The sequence below is a fragment of the Synchiropus splendidus genome, chromosome 11 (genome assembly GCF_027744825.2).
Source record: "Synchiropus splendidus isolate RoL2022-P1 chromosome 11, RoL_Sspl_1.0, whole genome shotgun sequence".
Classification (NCBI taxonomy): domain Eukaryota; kingdom Metazoa; phylum Chordata; class Actinopteri; order Syngnathiformes; family Callionymidae; genus Synchiropus; species Synchiropus splendidus.
The window spans coordinates 20018508-20040818 of NC_071344.1; the positions used below are offsets into that span (position 1 = coordinate 20018508).

The 22311-nt window shown below is 43.1% G+C and overlaps 2 protein-coding genes across 2 annotated transcripts; both read right to left on the reverse strand.

Moving 5' to 3' along the window:
* Positions 1-256: 256 nt before the first annotated feature.
* On the reverse strand, positions 257-8755 carry LOC128767378 (cyclic nucleotide-gated olfactory channel-like). The gene is made up of 11 exons (XM_053879392.1): positions 8719-8755; positions 8074-8148; positions 4998-5105; positions 4741-4932; positions 4567-4677; positions 3091-3197; positions 2527-3014; positions 2185-2463; positions 1148-1246; positions 666-1043; positions 257-439 (listed from the first exon to the last, which is right to left on the reverse strand). The coding sequence occupies exons 2-11, from the start codon at positions 8145-8147 to the stop codon at positions 257-259; spliced, it is 2019 nt and encodes a 672-aa protein (XP_053735367.1). The 5' UTR covers position 8148; positions 8719-8755.
* A 1257-nt stretch (positions 8756-10012) lies between these two features.
* Positions 10013-19464, reverse strand: LOC128767556 (plastin-3-like). The gene is made up of 16 exons (XM_053879664.1): positions 19385-19464; positions 16907-16975; positions 16094-16245; positions 15841-15970; positions 15607-15739; positions 15128-15209; positions 14868-15033; positions 14498-14637; positions 14331-14426; positions 13945-14131; positions 13792-13870; positions 13602-13722; positions 13407-13540; positions 11718-11841; positions 11531-11655; positions 10013-10878 (listed from the first exon to the last, which is right to left on the reverse strand). The coding sequence occupies exons 2-16, from the start codon at positions 16965-16967 to the stop codon at positions 10746-10748; spliced, it is 1863 nt and encodes a 620-aa protein (XP_053735639.1). The 5' UTR covers positions 16968-16975; positions 19385-19464; the 3' UTR covers positions 10013-10745.
* Between the last annotated feature and the right edge of the window lie 2847 nt (positions 19465-22311).

The window sequence follows — 22311 nt, forward strand, 5'->3', positions numbered from 1 at the left end:
GCCTTATATGAGAGCCACACCGTTTCATGAGGTTTCCAGTGGGTTTGTGACAAGTGGACCCCTAAACGGTTCCCTATTGTTAACCGCTCGAGTTTCAAGCGTCCCTACAATCTAAAGCATGGACATATTTATTATTGATCCAATGTCAATGTAAATCAAATAATATTTTTATTCTTGTAATGTTACGCTCACTACGTAATGGCGCTCTTACAAATGGCGGTTAAACTTGGCAATAGCTGGACAACTTGACAGTCATTCAAAGTCGGATGTTGATTTGACTGCGGACACCGTCGCCACAGACGCTCTCCACACCATCATTATCCGAGAGGAAGCCACTTCCTGTGGCGGCTGCACCGAGCCTCTGCTCCAGAGTTGTGACTCGCTGTTTCATTCTCTGCTGTGATGAGCCGAACTCGGACTGGAGACGAGCCAAACATGTCTGGGAGGATGAAAACAACACTCACTGTATATGTTTTAATAGTTCATTAGAACAGACACTCCACATATCTTGAGGGTAAATATGATGTGCAGAGTGAAACGTATTGAAGGCAGAAGGACAATAGAGGAAAGATAATTGAATTAGGATGCAAGTGCCTTATGATTTTACAGAGGTCAATGTCCTTAATAATTCAAATAAATGTACGCAGTACTTCTCTTGTGCTGACCTGCAGCCGATCCAGACTGCTCTCCAGTCGCTCCACCTTCTCCTCCAGTTCCTCCCCTGCAGACACATCCACTTCTTCAAGGAGCCCTTCCTTCTGCAGGATGTCCCGCCCCCTCTGCTCCAGCTGCGCTCTGGCGTGGGGAAACTCTTGCAGCGCTTCCATTAGGTCCTGCTTGGAGAGGCAGAAGAGGTCGGAGTAGCCCAGACTGCGAATGTTGGCCGTGCGCCGGTTCCCCATCTTGCTGCCGGAGATGTTCAGAATGCTGATCTCTCCGAAGCAGCTTCCTGCCGTCAGCACCGCCAGCTGGGTGAAGCCGTCCTCCGCCACCACAGCCAGATGGCCTTCTTTGATGATGTACATCTCTTTTCCCACATCGCCCTTCAGAGGACAAATGCAAGCTTGACACGCTCATCCATGGAGGTGCGGTCGCGCACGACTGCTCAGGCGTTTCTGGTGTCCTTCCGGAGACAGCAGACACTGACCTTCCTGCAGATGTAGTCTCCAGGACTGAAAACTTGTGGTCGAAGCTTCAGCACCAGCTCCACCAGGAGGCCCGACTCACAGTCCTGGAAAATACGCACCTGGCCACAGGTGCACAACAAAACCAATACAAAAACAAAACACAAATACAGCCACTATAAAAACATTCCCTCACAAAACTCTAGCTGCAATTCTACGAGTCAACACATGATGGCATTTATGCACTCTTATTCATGCTTACATGTTACGTGAATAAGAGTTTGAAAGGAAATAAAGCGGAGAACAATGATGCAGAAGAAGAGTGTAGAAGAAAATGAGGCAAAGCGGAGGCAAAAACGTGAAAGATGCGCCGACCAATTGAAAATCTTGAATTGAAGTCTTTAACTACAAGTAACATCCGACCTACTCGACTTACGTCTACCCGTACCCCAATTTTTTTTTTTTATTCAATGTCTGGCACCGCAGCACGTAGCAGCCTGGCATCGCATACGACAGTTACAGCAGCACAGTATCCCAGCATCTCACTCTCACACAGCCACCTACCACTACAGTAGGACCTATAACCCTCGCGTCGGATATTTTGAATCGCATTCGACTAATGTCCAATCCAACTGACAACTGGTTGGTCGGAACCAATCCCGGTCGTAAGTCGGATGTTACTTGTATTAGAAATACTGGAACAACACGAAGGAGCTAGCAACCAGAACTGTCTCATAAACACGGCCAACACTTCCAACATGTACCTTGTTTTCACCATCCTGAGCTGATACATACAAGTTGTGGTCACTGTGTGTTAATGTGAGCCACTGCGCAGTTGATACTTGGTTATATTGACGTAATGTTATGTGTTTCCTGGCAATGGATTGAGTGCTGCCAATAAATTCAGATTTTCTTGAGTGATTCTGATACGATGATGGATCATGCATGAAATGTCTTGCACTCACTTTGTGGGGATGTTATGGGTATAGTAGGCAAAAGCAACGTGATAATGTGACAGTGGATGTACCAAAGAGAGTGTAGACCTGTAACCCGTCTTCACCTTCTTGAGTGTGTCCAGGTGGACGTTGATGGCGATCTCTGCTCTCAGCTTGCTGGGCAAACTCCTCAGCACTTCCTGCTCATCCACTGTCTTCTGATTGGTCCAAAGGTAGTCAAACCAGCGTATGACACGCTGCTCAAGGGCCTTGCTGACGTGTCTGAAGTGCATGTAGTGCTTCAGAGCATCCACCTTGGTCTGAAAGGAAGCTCTGTTCGCATTCATGTTGGAGATCATGGAGCCCACGTTCCCGACGATGGAGGCGAAAATCAGAACCCCGATCTGCAACGGATTCAGTCAACAGCTGAGGCAGTGTTTGGTTTGGAATGCACCTTGTGTCAATACCAGAAAGTCAAAGATGAGAAAGAGGTACTCCTCGTCCCTCTCTGGCGGAGGCGTCTCTCCGATGGTGGTCAGCGTCAGGGTGGACCAGTACAGGCAGTAGATGTAGCTCCTGGTCAGGGAGCCAAACTCTGGGTCCGAGCTGTTGGGGTAAACCCAGGAGTCCGATCCCAGGCCCAGGACTTTGGAGAAGCTGTAGTACCCGCAAGCATTCCAGTGAATGATGACCAGGATGTAGAGGACCAGCTTACAGATGCGGAAGGCGTTGGGGTAGCCCGTCCTTGTTTCTGTTCGCTCGAAGAACTCAAAGAGGCGCGAGAGCCGCAGCAGGCGGTTGAATCGAAGGAGAGGAGTGTAGCCCTGTCCGACGACCAGGTAGAGCAGGTCAGTGGGCAGGATGGAGCAGATGTCCAGCTTACACTGCAGCGTGCGGACGTAGGTCTCCCTGAGGCGCTGCGCATCTTTCACCATCAAGCCCTGATCCAGGAAGCCTTCAGGAGATCAGGTCAAGAGGAGCATGAACACCACCAACAGCCAGGTGTTGCAGCTCTGGATTCTTTCTGTTACCTGTGTGGAGACGAACTGCTATGTCTAGGACATAGACTCCATCGCAGAAGTAGTCCAGCACCGGCCACACCAGCACGCTTCTCATCTGCAGTTCATCGAAACAGGCCCTGCACATCAGACGTGGGACCTGACCTGTTATTCCTGCTCAAGTGCTGTGCTGGTGGTGACTGGACAGCTTCCTCAAGAGTTGGATGTTGTTAGTTTGACACATGGGGTCTCATTGTTGTTTATGGTGAAATATGATCAGGTGCTACCAGACGCTAAAATGGACTGGACACTTCATGCTAGTGTGTGGCTCCCTAAGCGCATCCGCAATAGATTGCATGTAGCTAAGCAGCAACGGTGTGGTTTGCTAGGCCGCCACCTTCTGGTGATGTTATTTATTTATTTTATGTCTTATTATTATTAAATGAAACTTCAAATGAACGCTTTGCAAACATTTGTAATACAGTGAGACCTTATCATTTACAAAAAGATTAACCCTGTGAATCCAACCAGGAAAAAAAATGCAAGCTAGGATCCTTTCAATACGTTGTTGAAGGGAAACAATTAATTAATTACAACATTATTACGATTAATTAATTATAACAAAAAAAATTAATTTCATTTCATTGAACAGTTTGCTCTCCAGACAACAGGGAGCCTTTGTAAGTGCAGGAGTTCCTGGTCCACTGATCACACTGATGCACAAGACACGTGGCAGCTAGGATGATAACAACAACAACAAACATGGAGGAATCATCCCTGAACAAAAGCAAACAAAAGAAGTCTGTTTGCTTTTGTTCAGGGATGTTTTTCACTACACAATGGTCAGGGTTTCCACTACTCTGAATGTGCTTGAAATTCTAATAACATTGAAATTCTTATACATATATTTTCAAGACATTAAAAGAGCTTTAGTTTAAATAAGTTGATATAACACTTGAATATAGCCACCATTGTGATTTATTGTTCCATTGTGAAACTGATGCAGAATAAACACTATTTTGTTGTTTAAATGCATGTATGGGTCCATCATTTGGTTCAGTAATATACCAAATTCATTCAAATTGGAAAATGTGGCTTCTTGTGTCAAATATTCTTATACCATTAAACTGCGATTAATTGAGATTCATTAATCACAAATTCTCTCATTAACTAGATTTTTTTCTTTTTATCGAATCCCACACGTAAAAATGGAGCGTTGTTTTCAAGTAATTGTAACTTCATTTGTGTTTTCAATTTGAAGTTATATTGTGTGATTTTATTGACTTATTTATTTTAGTAATCTGAAGAAGGGTATTGTAACACGTCATTCATAACATACTGTGTATACCATAATACATATCATCCTACATGATGGTGCGTATGGCATCACGAGGTAAAGATCCTGTAAAGACTGACCCCTCCTTGGAGTTTGATTTGGTGTTGCAGGTTGCTCTGGAGATAGATAAACGTGCCTTGGCTTTTGTAGTGTGGTGCTGTTGACGCACTCACCTGACCACCAGCATGGTCCAGTTGTAGAACACAGCCGGACCGATCACCATCAGCCAGTGGTAGTAAGAATTATCAGACGGTGACAGGATGGCCATCTTGCACTTCCTCCTCCTAAGAGAGGGCGCTGTTTAACACCTTTGTCAAATCTTCTCTGTCACTTTTAATCCTGCTCACGTGCGTCGCTGACGTCTCGTTTCATTGCCAGTTTCGGAATCGTTTTGGGTGTGGCTGAATCTGCTCGGTGGGGCCTCAACGTCCATGTGGGCGGGGCCTCGGAATCGCTCCAGGAAGGAGTCCGGCCGCTCTGTCTCTTCTGCCAAACTCTTCTGAGCCCATTCTCTCAAAGTCACTACCATGTTCACAATCCTGAGGACGGAGGTGCAGATGAAGGGAGTCTGATCTGAATTTAGGCAACATCTAACAAGTCCCACCTGAACAGTGCTCCGCGACCACGCAGGGAGTTCTGGGAGTTTCCCTCTCTCCTGTCATCAGCCATCCTCTGGAGCTCCAAAGACGTGTCATCACACACAGACTGGCCCCTGCACACAGATTAGCGAGGCTGTTTCACCCCAGTTAGGGTGGTTTACTGGACTTTATTGGTCTGCTTTCACATTGTGGGTTCCCTCAGCATGTCAGTCTCCTCCACCTTAACTTGACTTAACTTGATCGTCCTCCCTGGTCACATGCATATAATATTTCTGCTGTACTTGTTGAACACATCAGAGCGGTCAGCATTGCTCCCTGTCCTCAGCGACCAAAAGCTCAGGCTGTATCTAAGAGAGGAGATGTTCCTGGCTTTCCTTAGTTGTTCTTCACAGCGCCTGACTCGGCCAGCCTTGGTTCATTGACAAGTCTGTTGCCTGACTGGCTGGTCTTCCACCCATCAAACCTCTCCTCTCTACGGCAGTTAATTCTATCAGACAACCATAACAAGGTCATTTCCTTCTCCTTCAGCTCCTATAGTTCCGGGTCATCCTTGGTTAGTTAGCCACCGTCCAAACTTTGGACTTTGGTCGGCCCACCAGATAATCAACTGGAGTCCTTACTGTCATGGTTCCTGCCTTCGTTCTGCTCTTCTCCCTTTGGAAGACAATCACTGTACCCCAGACAGTACCTCCTTTCTCTATGGATTTCTCTGGGTATGCAAGTCATCTCCTACCACCTGGGTCGAGTTTTCTCAAACACTCATCATCTGCCACGACCTGGGTCGAGTTTTCTCTCTCTCACACTCTCTCACTCTCTCTGCCAATATCACCCCTAATATTGGTCTTGTTCCGAACGGTCAAGAATCAATCTACCCAAGAGAGTGGCCATGGAGAACTTCATTGTTGAGTCCCACATCAATTGCTCCTGGTCATCACCGCTTGGCGCTGGGTTCTTCCTTGTCAAGAAAAACACTCTCCGTCACTGGATTTTGAACATTTAGTAATGTTGGTTGTTACATACTTCAATGACGTACTAAGAGATTTCCTTAATTGTTTAGTGTTAGTGCATATGTAGATGACATCCTGATTTTTCACACAACTTGGAGGAACATGAGTGGCATGTCCGTCAGGTTTCATGTTTCCTGTCTGGGCTTCATCCTCATGAGTGGGCAGGTGGAGGCAGATCCTGAGAAAAGAGGGGCAGTGGTGGAATGGCCGACCCCTTCTCCAGTTAAGCCTCTTCAGAGATTGGGCTTGTCAGGAACTACCATCGCTGCACCATCAAACTGGCTCAGCTCTGCCAGTTCTACGACTCCTAATCTACTCCAATTCTCCCATTCATCTGGTCCTCCCATGCTGACCTTACCACTGCCTGGTCCAAACCTACCTGATCCTTCATGGCAGTTGGTTTTGGAGGTGAATGCTGAGAATGACCACCGACTTTAGCTCTGTTCCTTCTGGTCCCTAAGAATTTGTGAGGCAGAGAAAAACTATGGTGTCGTCCTCTTGAGTAATGGAGGCAGTGGCTTGGTGGGGCTGACAAGAACCACAAGACCTGGCCTTAGATTCACACTGCAAAGTGCCTAACCTCTGATGTAACCTCACTGTAAAATGACCGCCCAGGTTCCAAAAAAAAATCACACAGAATGCCTTATCCAAAACTACTCCACCGATGAGCGCCCCTCAGGCCCTGGCAGCCTGCTGTCTCACTCTTGTGGGGTTGGAACCATTATCTGGGAGACTGAGACCATCATGGATGCCCAGTGCAACACTGGCAGTGGTCATCCTAATTGTTCCTGACTCAGTGCCATCCCATAATTCACACATAGTCTGTCAACCTGGGAGTAAACAGTGGCTCAAACTCTCCAAGAGCTTTTATTGCTGCCTGTCAGGTAAGGCTCGAGGCAACTCCTCATGGACCTCCTGATGGTCTCCTTCACCTATTCCTCCCTGACCTTGTCCTTGTCCTCATTCCTCTGTTTTGCTACACCCAAATCTCGCCACCCACCTTCTCCACTTGTCCACTTCCCTGGACTCTGCTCAACTCAGCTGAATACAACTCTTGCTCAATGGAATCCAACCTGGATATTGGACTCACACTGCTCACCCACCCGTATCTTCGATAAACTTGTGAACTCGGACTGGTTGTTCCAGTCTGCCTTCTGAGTCCATCTCTTCTCATCTGTGCATGACGGATATAGGTAGGTCACATGTTACTCATGTAAAGAACGGTAATATATTTTGATTGCCTTAGAGTTCAGTCGCGCTTGGTGGTTGTTGTTTGACATTTGGTTCAAAAGTATTTGGCTATTTAACATGGCTTCAGTCTACGATGACTCAAAACAGACAAAGCCGTGTTGCTGTCTGTCTGTGTGCGAAGATAACAATGACTTTTTGAACAAGAAGCCAATAATTTGTAACATTTTCAGAGAGACTTGCTGGAAAAAGCTTCCTATTCGTGTTATGGTGAATTGTATATATATATATATATATATATATATATATATATATATATATATATATATATATATATATATATATATATATATATATATATGTCATTCCAGAACTACTGACGGTTCTTTACATTCATCTGAAACCTTCATCTGTTCCGTGCAAAGAAAAACCAAACCCACCTCCTCAGCACATTAGAAGAAGAAGAACAGAGTGAGCTGCACTGTCACCATATCTCTGTATTTGATCTATTTCATTTATTTCCTCGGATTAGATGTCTCTCTCGACCTTCTGCAATAATTTCAAACAAATCTAAAGGATTAAACAAATGTTTTATTCTTTATGAACTAATTTACTTATGTGAGTTTGACGCCATTAAAAAAAATGAAAATGTCCTCCTTTACTGGAAAGAGCATGGTGTGCATGTGCTATGATACAAGTGAGAAAGAAGAGGCGAGAATGTAAATGTTTATCAGAGTCATCTCCTCCTCCCCGGATTCAAAAAGTCGATGGTGGAAGTATAAATACATTTTAATCTCGAGATGTTGGTAACAACAGTATGACTCCGTCTAATTCAAATAACAGCGTATGAGCTTGTGATTTCAGGAGGGTGTACATGAGTGTGTACCTGCTGTCCGCTTGGTCACTCTCCTCCTCAGTCCAGGTCTTCACCGACAGTCTGTGTGGCACTGTGTCTGTCATGCTACGCACAAACACACATGTTAGTTTTTCTATCCTTGTTAGGATAAACAAGCACACACACACGCACACACATTTTTGTATTTCTATCTTTTTGTGGACCTCTCATGGTCATAATGCTTTCCACGCCTCTCACCGAAAACCTAACCATCCAAAACACATGGCTCACCTTAACCAGGACTCTGAACTCAACTTAAACTTCATTATAATGACCTGCTATTTTGACATCTTCTTCCTCACATGCATGAATATATTTAGTGAGAGATACAACTGCATATAAATATTCTCTTTCAGTCATTCTCAAATGATGAAAATGTCATGTGTATGATATTTAAAATAGTTTCATAAATATTTCCATATCTTGAGATGAGAATTATGCACAGTGAGCGATAGGTACAGTGAAATCAGAACACAGTGCCAGGTATTGTTTTCGCCATTGGGTCATCCACTCTCAGGTCTCTCCGCATCAGGCGCTACCATGGAAACCAGAAAGAGTAGTAACGCACAGTGCAGTTGTTCCAATGGCAGCGTCTCATTGAAGTGAAAGACAGAAGGAGGACTGAGGTCCACAAACCTGAAGGGTGCCCTGAGTCCTTGCGGTCCCGGTCTGGCTTGAGTAATGTTACGGACCAGCAGGCAGCAGCTGAATGATGGCGGGAACAAGTGTGACATGAAAGGTGTGATCACGTGACACGCACAAAAGCATCGTTTGAATTGCAGATTTCTTTCTTTTTTTTTTTTTTTTACCCATGAGCACATCTGAATACAAGAATCCCTTTTCAAGTGGCTCAGCACTCAGCAGGTGTGTGTGTTGTCTTTCTCTGTCTGCATGTGCGCAGTGACCCCACACTTGTGAGCCATGTTAGTCAGGTAGTGAGGTAGTGTCTGTGCTGAAACAGAGGCACAAATAGTGAAATACACTTGTGTAAGCCCAAATTCAGGAATCTATCATGAGGCGAGACCGTGTGCGGAGATTCATGTCATCATCACGCAGCACTGTAGATGCACTGATGTACTGTACCAAGACCTCAAGACCTTCTCGCTAGCAACTATATAGAGACGGTCTTTGTCACAATCTTGTTTGCTTCTCAAACTGTTTGTCATGAAAAGAAAAAAATATTTTGAGTTTGAACCAGATTGTCTCGATATATTTATATGTGACCAGCATGAGTGAAGAAAACTGATGCGCTGACCTTCACTCTCCCGTGTTCTGTCCCGGGTTAATGTTGTTCTGTGTCAATGAGACAGAAAGACCATCTAGTGAGGACAGTGTTTCATGAAACAGTGACCTAATTTACAGAGGCCACTGGATGGCGCTCTTAGTTTAGAAAAGATTGGAGGTTTCAGTGGATGAGTCTAAACATCCTAAAGCAGAGTGCCATGTGTTGGCCTCTGGAATCAGTACACTGTGTCATGAAACCTCATCTTGCACTTGACAATATCTAGATGTTCAGTGAGTTCAAGACAAATGATTTAATATGCAAAATAATCTACAATAAAATGAATTAAATGCAGATTCCAGAACGCAACGAGCCTCAGAAAGCTGTATCTTCTTCCCCACCAGATGGCGCTCTCTAATCTCTAATAATACACCTTGGACAACTATTGTCATGAAACCTCACATCATTTTTACACTGGCAGCGCCACCTACTGAGCTTTGAGAATGAGGAAACTGTCTGATGAACCTCTGCGATATGTATTCTTCTAGAAATATGATTTTGATGTCAGTCACAGAGGGTACCTAACAAAATACGATTAAAGCTGGATGCAGTAGCAGTTGGTTTCTTTATCCACATGTATAGAGATGGTAATGATTATGGTAATGCGGCGTCTGGATTTTGCCTCAACACAAAGTCACACACCAGTCATTTTCTTTTACCTGAAATCATTCTTTATTGCTGTTTAATGATACAAATCGGTGCATGATGTGCACTTTAGGCCACTTTTAAAGATTCCTGAATGTAAATAGCGATGTAAATGTAAAAAGAGAAACAAAACATAGTTGAAAAATAAACAAAAAACCTTGATTTGCCACAATAAATTTCAAATAAATACATCTGGGAGAGTTTCACAACTTTGTTTCCAGTGTGATGACCTGGTTGTTCTCTTTGGTCACATTACCGAGTGAAAAAAGATGCTTGCCGGGCAAAGGAGCAACATTGTAATGCAGGCACTTGAATTACACTGCCCCCCACAGGTCAGATTAAGACTAGTTTATACCTGAGAAAATCAAATGTTTTCATCAAATCATCTTTTTAAATATTCCAGTGGCAAAATTGAAGCAAATGGCTTTATATATTCTTGTTGTAATCTTGTTGCTTTCATTCAAGGAAGGACAGAAGACGTGGAAGACTTCCTCAGCAGTCGCTTCCTTACTCTATATCTGTTGTGGGGTGGGAGTCCTGGTGCGAGGGGAATACAGCATTAAAGAGAGAGGAGAGAAGCAGCAGCAGCATCGAAACAGAAGCCTGGAGTCTCCCGCAGCATGGAAGCACAGATCTGATCACTGAGAGCAGGTGCTGACATAAACGGAAAGCCCCAAACCAGGAAATGTCGACCACGCAGCTCCGTCTCCCGAGTCAGTCGAACCATCAGCGTGAGTTACGCTTTCTTCATGCCTCGACCCATCAGGCAGGCGAAGATGGTCATCACCATTTTTTGGTTGACCTCCACGATGTCCTCTGGCAGGGCGTACACCTTCGCGCCGATCTTTCTGGCCATTGAGATGGCATACCTGCAGCAGCAAGAGAACAACGTCACTTCTGAAACGGCTGGTTTTCCCTCTCTCTAATGTGTTCTCAGTTGGACGACGGGACACAGACTACATGGTAATGAAATGTACAGTGCCATGTAGAGTGCATTTTCTGAGGCTGATGCTATTTTTGGGGGGACTCAGAAGATGACTGGTTTGCATTCCCATTTCAAGTCATTTCAATATATCAATTTCAATATGAGGCTATACACCTTGTTTGACGCACCATCGTGAAACCAAAACAACATTACAACATGTCACAAAAAGTGAAACTGAATGCATTTGGGCTCGGACAGGATGAGTTCTTGAAAAACATCTGATACCCAATCCAGTCATTTCAGCCTGAATTGGACCTGATACTGATTACAATTCCCACAACTTACTCATGAAAGAAACAAAGAGTTCCACCTTTGTCATAAGCAACATTTCTCCTTCATTTCAGCACAAGTTCTTGTTCAGTCTACCAACTTTAATCTATAGATGACTTTAGGCCTTGTGGAAGTGTAACAAGATTTTTCTATTGATGTGAAACTGAAGACATGGATGTGACAAAAAGTGAACACATGTGACTGACTTGGTTCTTCAGAGATGATCAAAGTGGAGTTGAGATTTGAGCAATTGAGAGTAGGATTACTTGGCATTGTCCAGTTTTTCCTCGTCCTCCAGTGAGCCTGTTTTGACCAGGTCAAAGTTGACACTCTGACACTGAATGGCATCGATTAGCTCCAGAACCGGAAGACTGGTGCTGATAGACTTGTCCTAAAAACAAGGACTTGTGGGTCAGGTGTGCTGTTTCATTCCTCCAAGATCAAATGACCGACCTTAAAGCTTTTGATTGAAGAACTCTTTCCAGCTTCCGCTAAAGTCTTGTTCACCCAAGAGATGATCAAATCATCGCCAGCAACTTCTCCATGGCCCAAGTCTTCAAGAACATTCAGTGTATACCTGCAGAAAACATTAAGACAATGATGCTCCACCAAACACAACACTAACCTCTCTAAGACCTCAGACCTGGAGGTAGAATAAATGAGAGCTTTACACTGCTAACCTGAAAATAAACATTATCTATGCTGTGCCAGTCCCACTTGCATGAGGACATAGTCCAAAACAGTGACATGTTGAGTTTTCCAGTATGGAAGTGTTGCAACAAGTTGATGTACTCTGCACAGCTGCAATGAGCCCCAGTTTGCGCAACAGACTAACTTTCATCTAAAACTTCATCTTGCCAAGCTTCTGAAAATATGTCTGTTGAAGCCAAAAGATGTGCGTGTTTTTTTGTTCCTCACAGTCCGCCAACTCAGCCCCACTGACAGCCATTACGCAGAAAGCGTCCAGATTTGTGCCGCTGCTGGAGTGCTCAACTTGACTCTGTTCCAATCAAACTGTTGGGTGTTGCAACTCGCAGTACCTGTGTTCTTACTACTTTCTGATCAGACCAGTAATTTTTCTGCAGCTGACACTTGCTTGGACAGCCAGCTCTACATTACTTGTGTGGCTCAGGTGGTTGAGTGAGTCGTCCAAAGCTCTATATAAATGTAAGCCATTACCATTGTTATTATTGGAATAGAGCCCAATAGAGAGCAGCCCAGCACTCTGTCTCATGGTAGCTCGATTGTGATGTCATACTTAGGACCACAGACATTGTGGGAGTGAGGCTGGACTCACTGACGGAGGTGTCACAAAGTGAAGGACATCCTGGACTGTGTGTCCAACCCACTCCATAATGTCATGAGTAAACAGCAGAGTCCTTTCAGCACCAGACCACGATGCACCACAGAACATCACAGGAAGTCTTTCCTACCTGTGGCCATCAAACTCCTGTCAGCTAGTGTCCCTTATGTTCAATAGCTCTTTAAATGCAATAACCTGCGTATGTGAATACACTGTTAATACTATTTAGATGGTCCTTTGTTTTTATTGCCGCTTAGTAGTATAAATTATGTCTTTACTCTTATATGTGAATACACTGTAAATACAGTTTAGATGGTTCTGTTTATTTGCGCTTAGTAGTATATATTATTATGTCTTAATTTTATATTTATCATACATGTTTGTTGAGTAACATTACATGTAATCCATTCGCTCTGTTTCTTCATTACTCTTCCATTTTGAGCATGAGTTGTGGTTGTAACAAAAAGCAATTTCCCTCTGGATAAATAAAGTGATTCTCATTCCGATTCAAGGTAAAAACATAATTTGACTTTGGACCGGAACATTTTCATTGTGATTTCTGACAAGAGATTTCACTCTGACTGGATGTAATTCCTTTAAATGCCTATCCTGGAGCTGAAAACTAGAGGAGCAGAGTGTACACTATTGCAATACTACATTCATTGAACTATTAAAAAAAAGGTAAAGTATCACCACTGAAACAATTGAACTGAATTGTCCCCGGGGGCCTACGGATGAAAGCAGGAAGAAACCGAACACCAGCAGCCACAGCTGCATCCACCTTGTTACCTAACAAAACGAAGCAGCTGCTGTGAAGCTGTACTTGTAACCCAAGTCACCTCCTCATCAGCTGCCAGACCACAGCCAGAGTTAAAGTGGCATTTCCATCATAGAGGTCCTGTCCTCCGATCCCCACCAGAGAGAAGCCGGCTTTGTTCTTCCCCAGCTCCACGGCGTAATTACAGTTCTCCATCTGCAACAATGAAAGAGCTTTGGTGAGCGCCAATATTTCCAGCAGGAAGTGGTCTGCTCACCTTTTTCAAATGTCCTCCACCGATACCCTTGAATGGAGGCTGGTTTACTCTAGAATCCCAGTCAACAGGAACTTTAATTTTCTCGTAGAGCTGGAGAATCACCATGGCGTCCTGCAAGTCTCTGTGAGATCACAGACAGTCAGCATGGCATCGCAAGACACAGGGATCACTCTGTTTCCAAGATACCAACCCATAGATGTGGTGAACATGAGGACTCACTCCAAGAGAGTTCATCCAGTTCCTAAACGTCCTCTCCTCCCTTGTCTCAGCTGGAAGAGTAAACCAGAAGACGCCTTCAGAACAGGTGGACACTTCTTCAGGCGGACTATTTGACAAGACCTACTGGTCAGGGTCCAGTCTTGGTCTTCGGGTTTGGTGAGAGCCGGATGCTTGTTGAAGAGTGTTGCAACAAAAGCCAAATTGAGTTTGCTGTTTCCACCCACAACGTCGGCCGCTGTTACGAACTGTCGACAGCCCAGTCGGTCAGCCTGCTTCAGCATCAACTCAGCCCTCTTGGTGAGATCTTTTTCCTGGAGGGAAGACATGTGAGGGAGCCAAGGTTAGGATACATCATCACGGAGAGCCACAAGCACAATAAGAAACTACAGAGCACAAATTTAAAGTCATTTAACGGTATATTATAGCCACAGTCAGTCAGCCTCCTCCACCTACTCTTATCCACCACTTCTAATTTCTGTATTTCCCAATATTGCATGACCCATGACTTACATAAACACCAGTCATATCAATGTCGACTCGTGGCATCTCTTCTTTGCTGCCATCAGGGGCGATCTGCTCCAGCAAGTGGAAGTAAGCTTTGGAGTCCTGCACCAAGGCAATAGCTCAGTCAACCACCAACAACAGAATGAGGATTTCTCTCAGCACACTGAACGGACCTTTATGTCTCCAGAGAAGTTTGATATGGACATGCCAACTTTCCTTAAGTGGAAATTGGCCCAGCGCAGCAGCAGCTCTTCAGGACTTAGTTTCATCAAATCCTCCAGACTCTCTCCTTCCTCCAGCAGGGCGGCGATAGCTGTACAGGGGAAAAAAAACTTTTTTAAATTATATATAAGTCACAAATTATATATATATATATATATATATATATATATATATATATATATATATATATATATATATATATATATATATAGAGAGAGAGAGAGAGAGAGAGAGAGAGAGAGAGAGAGAGAGAGAGACAGAGATATAGCTTTATATAGATATATGCACCCGCACCTTTTAGTTTAGAAGATATGCACCCACCTTCATTTCGGCTCAGCTCGATGTCAGCAAACAATCCTATTTTGATGATCTGCCACAGGAGTCCAAGCACGAGATGAGGTTTTCCCTCCTTCAGGTCCTGGGCCCCGATGTTGATGACCTGGCATCCGATGGCTGAGGCCGAGTTCAGAGCCAAGTTCAGATTCTCCTGCACATTCAAATAACAGTGTCTGTTGATCCAGGGGTGAGTGGTGAAGGGCATCGGTTCATGCTGCACTCTTGACTTTCATCCAGGGTTTTACCTGGATGGTGAACCGAGTGAGTTTCTTTTTGTTGATGGTTCTCTCGTCAATAGTGTCAGGAACGGAGAGGTTGATGAGTTTACTGCAGAATTAGAAACATGATTCAGTGTATCAATATTGACGACAGAGAAGCCTAGAAGGTTGAGGGTATTGATTACTGTATTCCATTACAATTATTCAGACTCAGAGAATGTTGTTAGCTTCGATGACTGATTTAAAGTGCATGTAACCATCAAGGCCCAAAACAAAACAAAGAGTCATCTACGGTCACTGAAGAAAAGCTAACCAATGTCTGCACAGATGAAGAATGCTGAAAAAGAATCCAAGTAGCAGGACAGATATTCGTCCTCACTGAGCCTCAGCACTCAGTCGAACATTCTATTTACATTCTTAACCTTAACTAAATTTAATAAAATTAAACACAATCACTGGTTAAACAGAGTGATGTGGACGTGGTTAAAGCAGGAAGAGTCTTTTACCAGAATAAAATGCCGTCAGACATGGCGGTAAATAGCTCCTCAGTGTTGGGATTTATTGGCAGCAAGGGTTGGCAGTCTGGATCATCCTCCAAAGAAGAATTGATGTAGTTGGCAAACGCAAAGCGCTCCTGCTCTGAAATACAGTGGAACATCATCAACTCAGAACGTCCCTCTAAAACACATGATTCACAGGTGAAGACATGAGTGGACGCCTCAGAAGAGATGCTGACTTACCAGAGATGGAGTGTTGGGTTCCTTCGCTGGAGATCTCACTGGTGCCACCAATGGCTACAATGCCCTCCTTCTTGTTGAGAGCTTTTCTGAATCCATCAGCCACAGGATCAGCCTTCAACTTTTTGTAGATCTGTTGAGGAACATTCAATACGAAATCAAAGTCAATAGATTTAAGAATGAAGCAAGAATGTTTGACTGAATTATCAGGGACGTGATCAGGACTCAGAAGGTTTCTGGTTAGTTGGTTACCTACCTCTGTGAACTCCTCAAAGCTGATTTGGCTGTCCTGATCATGGTCAAGTTTCTGAAGCAGCTCTCGGAGCTGGTAGCCGGCCACGTGGCACCCCACCTCCCGGAAGAGGTTGCCAAGCTCACAGGCCGTGATGTAGCCATTGTCGTCAATGTCTGCAGAAACCAGGAAGAAGACAACCGCAACAGAATGAGATGAAAAGAGGGAAAATTTTTCATTTTTATTTCATTTTTTAATCAATACCAATAGTTATACAATATGGAAACTTTACATTTAATGTACGTCAAGTTTTTTTGGTCAGTGTTCTTTGTTATCATTTATCATGAAACAGAACACAAATATGAAGCGCCATTCATAACAGATGACATTAGTGCCAACAAACGCCACTATCTTATTGTAGGGAACTGTTACAATTCGGTGTACCATTTGTTCCGGCACCAAGATCCAAATCCAATAGTTTTAGAGACCTTTTCAGCTCCAATGCCAGAGCAGGGCCATTTCAACAATTTAAGATTCTTAATCAGGAAGGGACTTCATGCTGTTGTCGTAAACATTATCCACATCACTGCTCTTGAATCAGCAAATGAAGTTTAGAAATCCTTGGGTCAGACAACAAAGGCCTCCGTCACAAAATGCAATACAGATTAGAAAATAAACCTTTTTTTTGGTTTTATTATTTTTATTATTTTATTTTATTATTTCAGGGAATGTCAAAGCTCACTGACAGAGTGTGAGCTGAACCAACTGGTCTGACAGAAAAAAATCCACCAGCAGCAGTTCATGATGAACTCTGTCCATGAGTGGATATGAACTCACCCACTTTCCGGAAGCTCTCTCGGATTTCCTCCAGCTCATCTGCATTGGCAGTTTTGGACATTTTAACACCTAATAGGAAAAAGCAAAAACAATGAGTATGAATAGTCCTTGTCATTTCTTACCACACAGTGATCTGCTATAAAAGTTTTGCCTGGCTCCAGACGCACAACAGCCCGTGTGATGTCCAGTCTTCTGCCCCCTCAGCTATAACAACCCCACACCTCTGTCATGTTATCGTCAACAGTGCGAAAGATGGAGAAGATCTTATAATACATAAGTTGATTCACGAGTAGTTTAACCCAAACTCTTTCAGTCACATCATAGCAAGCCATGCAAAGGAATTTTGGCGAGACTATTTTTTAAGATGTAGCATGGGTATTTACGCTTCTAAAGTAGTTGTTTAGCTGGTGGAAAAGAGAAAGTACACAAAAGCAGAACAACTCCAACAACCGTCTCTAGAAAAGCAGAACCATCAGGGCGAATGTGACACTTGAAAATGTCAATCACAAAGTTTTGGTGACTTCTGGCGTGAGAATAAAATTTATCGAACACACCTCCAACTGCTCTTCTGCATTTAGAAATGACAAATACATTAGATTTTGAAACAGGTATTACAAACGGACAGGTTTATTCATTAAAATAAATGGGACCAGGGGCCCTGTCATTATGGCAGCACTTAACATGTTTAAGATAAATATTTATCTGGAGTTTTGCATCCATTCCGTTCAACATTACTGAGCCACAACTTAATATATTCATCATTCAGTTATGTAAACATGACGCACAAATCGTAGACATTTTAGACATTTAGCAAGGGCATACAAACAGAACCATATTTTGAGTTGTGGTTTTGGTCGGTAGGTACTTTTAAAAGACATTAGGTGCAACTGGCCAAGAACCTCTTGGCATCCTGCTTTTCTTGGAAGACCTAGCTACATACACACATAGCAAAATACAGGTAACTTAAAGTTAACAACCTTTATGTTCTAAGCAAAACATTTAAATAAAACAAGTTAAAAAAACTGTCAGGAATTCAATATGAAAGATTAAAGACTACAATGAAATATAAGAAATGTCCACAATTATCAGATTACTGCAGTATATGAAATATTTTATATTATTTCTTTAAAATGTCAAAAAAAAAATCAAGAATATGTTGTTGGTTTCATTTCATTTGTAAAAAACGTAAGTAAAAATCTTTTGCATATGTTAACTCAGTAGTAGTATCATTGCTAGTGGTAGTAGAATTCGAATCAATCGCAAACAAAGTGCACTTTATCAACAAATGAACAAACAAACAAACAGTTTTTCAGTCTGATCATTTTCATATTTTTGGACAAAATTCACAAGACCTGTGACATCATCTGAGATTGAACATATCTTGTTAAAGGACCTCACGTCAGTCTCACGCACACACACAACCCCTGATGCTAGAACATGTATAGAGAGGCAGCTTACCTGCCTCAGCATGCAAATGTGGTGGCTGTCTGCCCAAACTAAGAAGAGGACTAAAATAAAGGCCAATAAAAAACCTTTCCGACAGACTGATTATATTAGCCCTTTAACAGTTTTGGGAATTATAATTAGATGAATAAAAATATTTATTGCCCTAAAACAACATATGAAGACCCAAACAGCAAATGTGTTTTTTTTAACTAACTGAAATTGTTATCCTCGTGGGACAGAATCAGCATTGACAATGGAACACACATCCTGGTGATGTGCTGATAAATAGTCCCTAGAAATAGTCTTCTTGAGAGGAAATATATTTTGAAACCTATGAAATCGTCAACAGTAGGTTAGTCAAACATTAGGAAAGATCAGGAAACAAATATTGTGAGAACAAAAACAAACAATCAGTAAACTACACAATCAGTCGCTTAATATTTCCAATTGTTACTTATCTAAAACAAATAAATGATTGGTAATGAAATTGTTCTCTGTGAATAAGCACTTCAAATGGATAAACGATACTTGACTCAATGAGTGCAGTCAACCATGTACAAAACAGTGGAGTGTGTTTACACACAATACTAATGGACACGCTCACATGCAAACTTAGGTGACGTCACATGGCCAACAGACTTAATAATAATTTAAACAAATTCTGCAAATGAATTGTAAAAATGACACAGTAGTTAAGGAAACCAGCTGCTTTGCATTTCGATCACATTAGCGAGTTCTAATATGTAAGATAGAAATTTTGAAAAGCTAGGCTAATAATAATGTCATTTAAATAGCACACATATGGAGGGTTTATGGGAAAGTAAAGATAAACATTCAGCTCGTCATAAAGAATAGCGTTATTTCTCGGTAAGGTTTTTTTTACGTCAGATATCGCCGCATTTTGGCTAATGTTAGCCTTTTTATGTGGTGCATCTTCTCGGATGTTGACTGCACAGTGACCAATAACTGTGTTTTGAATTGATATAAATGAGCCACAGATTCCTTATTAAAGGTGAGAAACCACTGTCCTACCTGAAGTCGGCAGAAGTGATTCACCTCGTCCAGCCCGGGGAGAGAATACCTTCCTCCTTCTCTGCCCCGCTCTCTTGTACAGACACCGCCCGGTCAGAAGCACCGCCCCGCTCCTCGGCTGCTGTCTCGTTCATAGACTCCTGATCATAACTCCCTCCCCTCCTCCCCATCTTCTACTGATAGGACCTTTTTTTCCCCTGTACGTGGAAATTTCAACGATAAATACGTGAATAAATTAATAAACGTTCCCATTAATAAATGCACAGTGTCCAATAATATTGCTCGCAGCTTGGAAACAATACATTGAAGACAAATATTTCTACAGAGAGGATATGTAAATATAATCTTGTTTTTTGCAGGAACTTGCAGCGCCACGATAAGTTCTGTCAGGAAATGCCCAGCTTCCTCTTTCTCTCATCTGGCAACCGTCAGCGCTGGATCAGTTCTTTATTGGTGGCCAGCTGGAAACAGCTTCTCTTTCTTGTCCAGGGATATTGGATGTTGTGGGTTGGTTGCCATCTACACTCAAGTACTGTTTGGAATGAGACCCCGCTCTATTGTAGTTTTGCCTCATCACCAGCTTGTCAGGTGATCCCTGTCTACACCACCAGAAAAACAAGCCTAGTCCTGGCTATTTTGGTCCATTTCCATGCTCAAAGCTATTTTATTGAGTAGCACTGCACTGCATTACATGAGGCAAAATGGGAATAAGGGGGAGAAGAGTGATCTTCAGGATGAGGTTGGCGACTGAGGAGAGGAAGACGGAGAACGTTGAGGCTGGAAGAGGACCGTTCAGAGTTCAGGGAGGTGTTAACTCGGACTGCGGTCAGGAGGGATTCCCGAAATTAGTGAAAAAAGGTTGAGGGAAACCAAAATGGAGGTGTGTTTGATGAGTGTTATGCTGATCAATGACTCATAATAATCTTTCACAAAGGTATGAAAGTTTGAAAGATTCTTCTCTAGGAAGTGAGACAGTTCCCAGAAGAGCAATAGCATGTTCGTGACTGGGTGATGGGATGTAGTTTGAGCTGAAGGTACTGAGGCCACAGCATGGCTGTCATGACAGCAGACCAGGAGTCAGTGCAGTGCATCCGCTCTGCATCCAGACACTGTGACTCCCCTCCTGTGCCTGTGAATGGTAGTCTCAAAAATAAAAACCGTCATGACTCTTCATTAGATTCATGGACAGCATGCTAAAAGCAGGCGTTTATCATTGCTCTTGTTTGTCATGACCTTCTGAGCAATCATTAACAGAACTGGTGTGGACTGAATTGCCATGATGAATCACACAAGAAAGTGCACACAAAATGCACAGCTCTCCAAAAGCTTCAGAATAACTCGGGTTAAGCAGCCTGTCTCAGCATGTACACATTCCTCTTTTCCTCATACTTTTCCTGCCTTACTCCACCCACTCTGGGTCTCTCTCTTCTGTCCATGTGTCAATCAGGTAAAGTTGTAAATTCTTGTCCGAGTGAAACATCCACCAGGGCCCACCGTACCACGCTGACTTGTTCAACATAGCCAGGTTGTTTCTCCCAGCAGGGCCACGATGAGATTAAATTCCATATAAATCGATGGACAGCCCTGACAGCCAGAGGATCTGCACCAAATTAGAGCTATGGTACAAATTCTAGGGATGATTCTGTTCCTGTTAGAATTGAGCTTGAAGTTAGTAGCTGTAACAACTTAATTTAGTTATAACTACACCCGTCAGTGTCATAAATAATATGAATTACAGGTTTGTGTGTTGTTGGAAATGGTGTGCAAGCAGACATGTGGTTCATGTGATAACATTAGCAGCTGGTCTCAGGTCAGCCGGCTGTTATTCAGGCTGTGGCTCTGGGTGGACATTGTTAGAATGTTGTGACAAACAGCATAAGGAGGCACAAACAACCAATCGAGGAATGTCCAGCATGCTCTGCTACAGAAAACAGCAGATACCCAAAGTTACATGCTTCCACAACTCCAAATATTGAAAAAAAAGAAAAAGGAGGGAAAAAAATCCAGTATCAACCAATATGTCCTGGCCCAGGTAAATATAAATTTACCATTGGTGGATGTGAACTTCATCTTCTCCTCACCTCCTTTGCTTCTCTGTCTTTGAGTTGGAGCTACTGTCTCTTAAGTATACATCATAGAAGGTCTCACAACTGTCCAATAGATCTTCCCTTTCGCTCCAGCTATCACTGCTCACTGTTGTTGTTATGACAGATCACCCCTGACAGTTGTCTAACCCAATCCACCCCGCCTGCACTCTCTTCTTCACCTCTCTTGATCTCTGTCCATCACTCTCTAGGACAGATTCCAAATACTTGATTACAAATCCATCTTTTTTCACTTCCTCTTCCCCATCGTCTACACAAACCTTCCCCTCTCTCTCAGATTGTACCTCCACCTCTCCAGCTTCTCCTGCAACTCATCTTTACTCTCACAGCAGATAGAAAAAAAGTATAGGCTGAGAGCTGATCCCTGATGAACTCCTCTCTCTTGAAGCCTTCTGTCTTTCCTACAGCACACCTCGCCATCGTCTGTTACTTGATTTTTTTTAGCTGTTAGGCCAAATAAGAAAGAACATGATCTGCGACACTGAGAAAATTCCGTATTACCCTAAATGCCCCAGACTGGGAGTTGGTCTTCACTATGTAAATGTATGTAAAATGGCCAGAAAAGCAAACTAACGTCACAGAGACATAGCTGGCTTCTTTAAGTCAGTCTTTCCTGTTTTTATATCCTTTCTTTGAAATAAAGAGCTCTGACTCACAACTGAGCTTCATTCACTTTTCTGTGTGTGACGTTTTTTTTATGGATTAACTGTTTTGTATCCTGTGTCTTGCAGTCATCAAACTGTGTTATGAAGACATTGATGATCCCCATTAGAAAGGTGAGAGACAGTGAATTATTATTAAACCTTGATCAGCAAGTGGGAG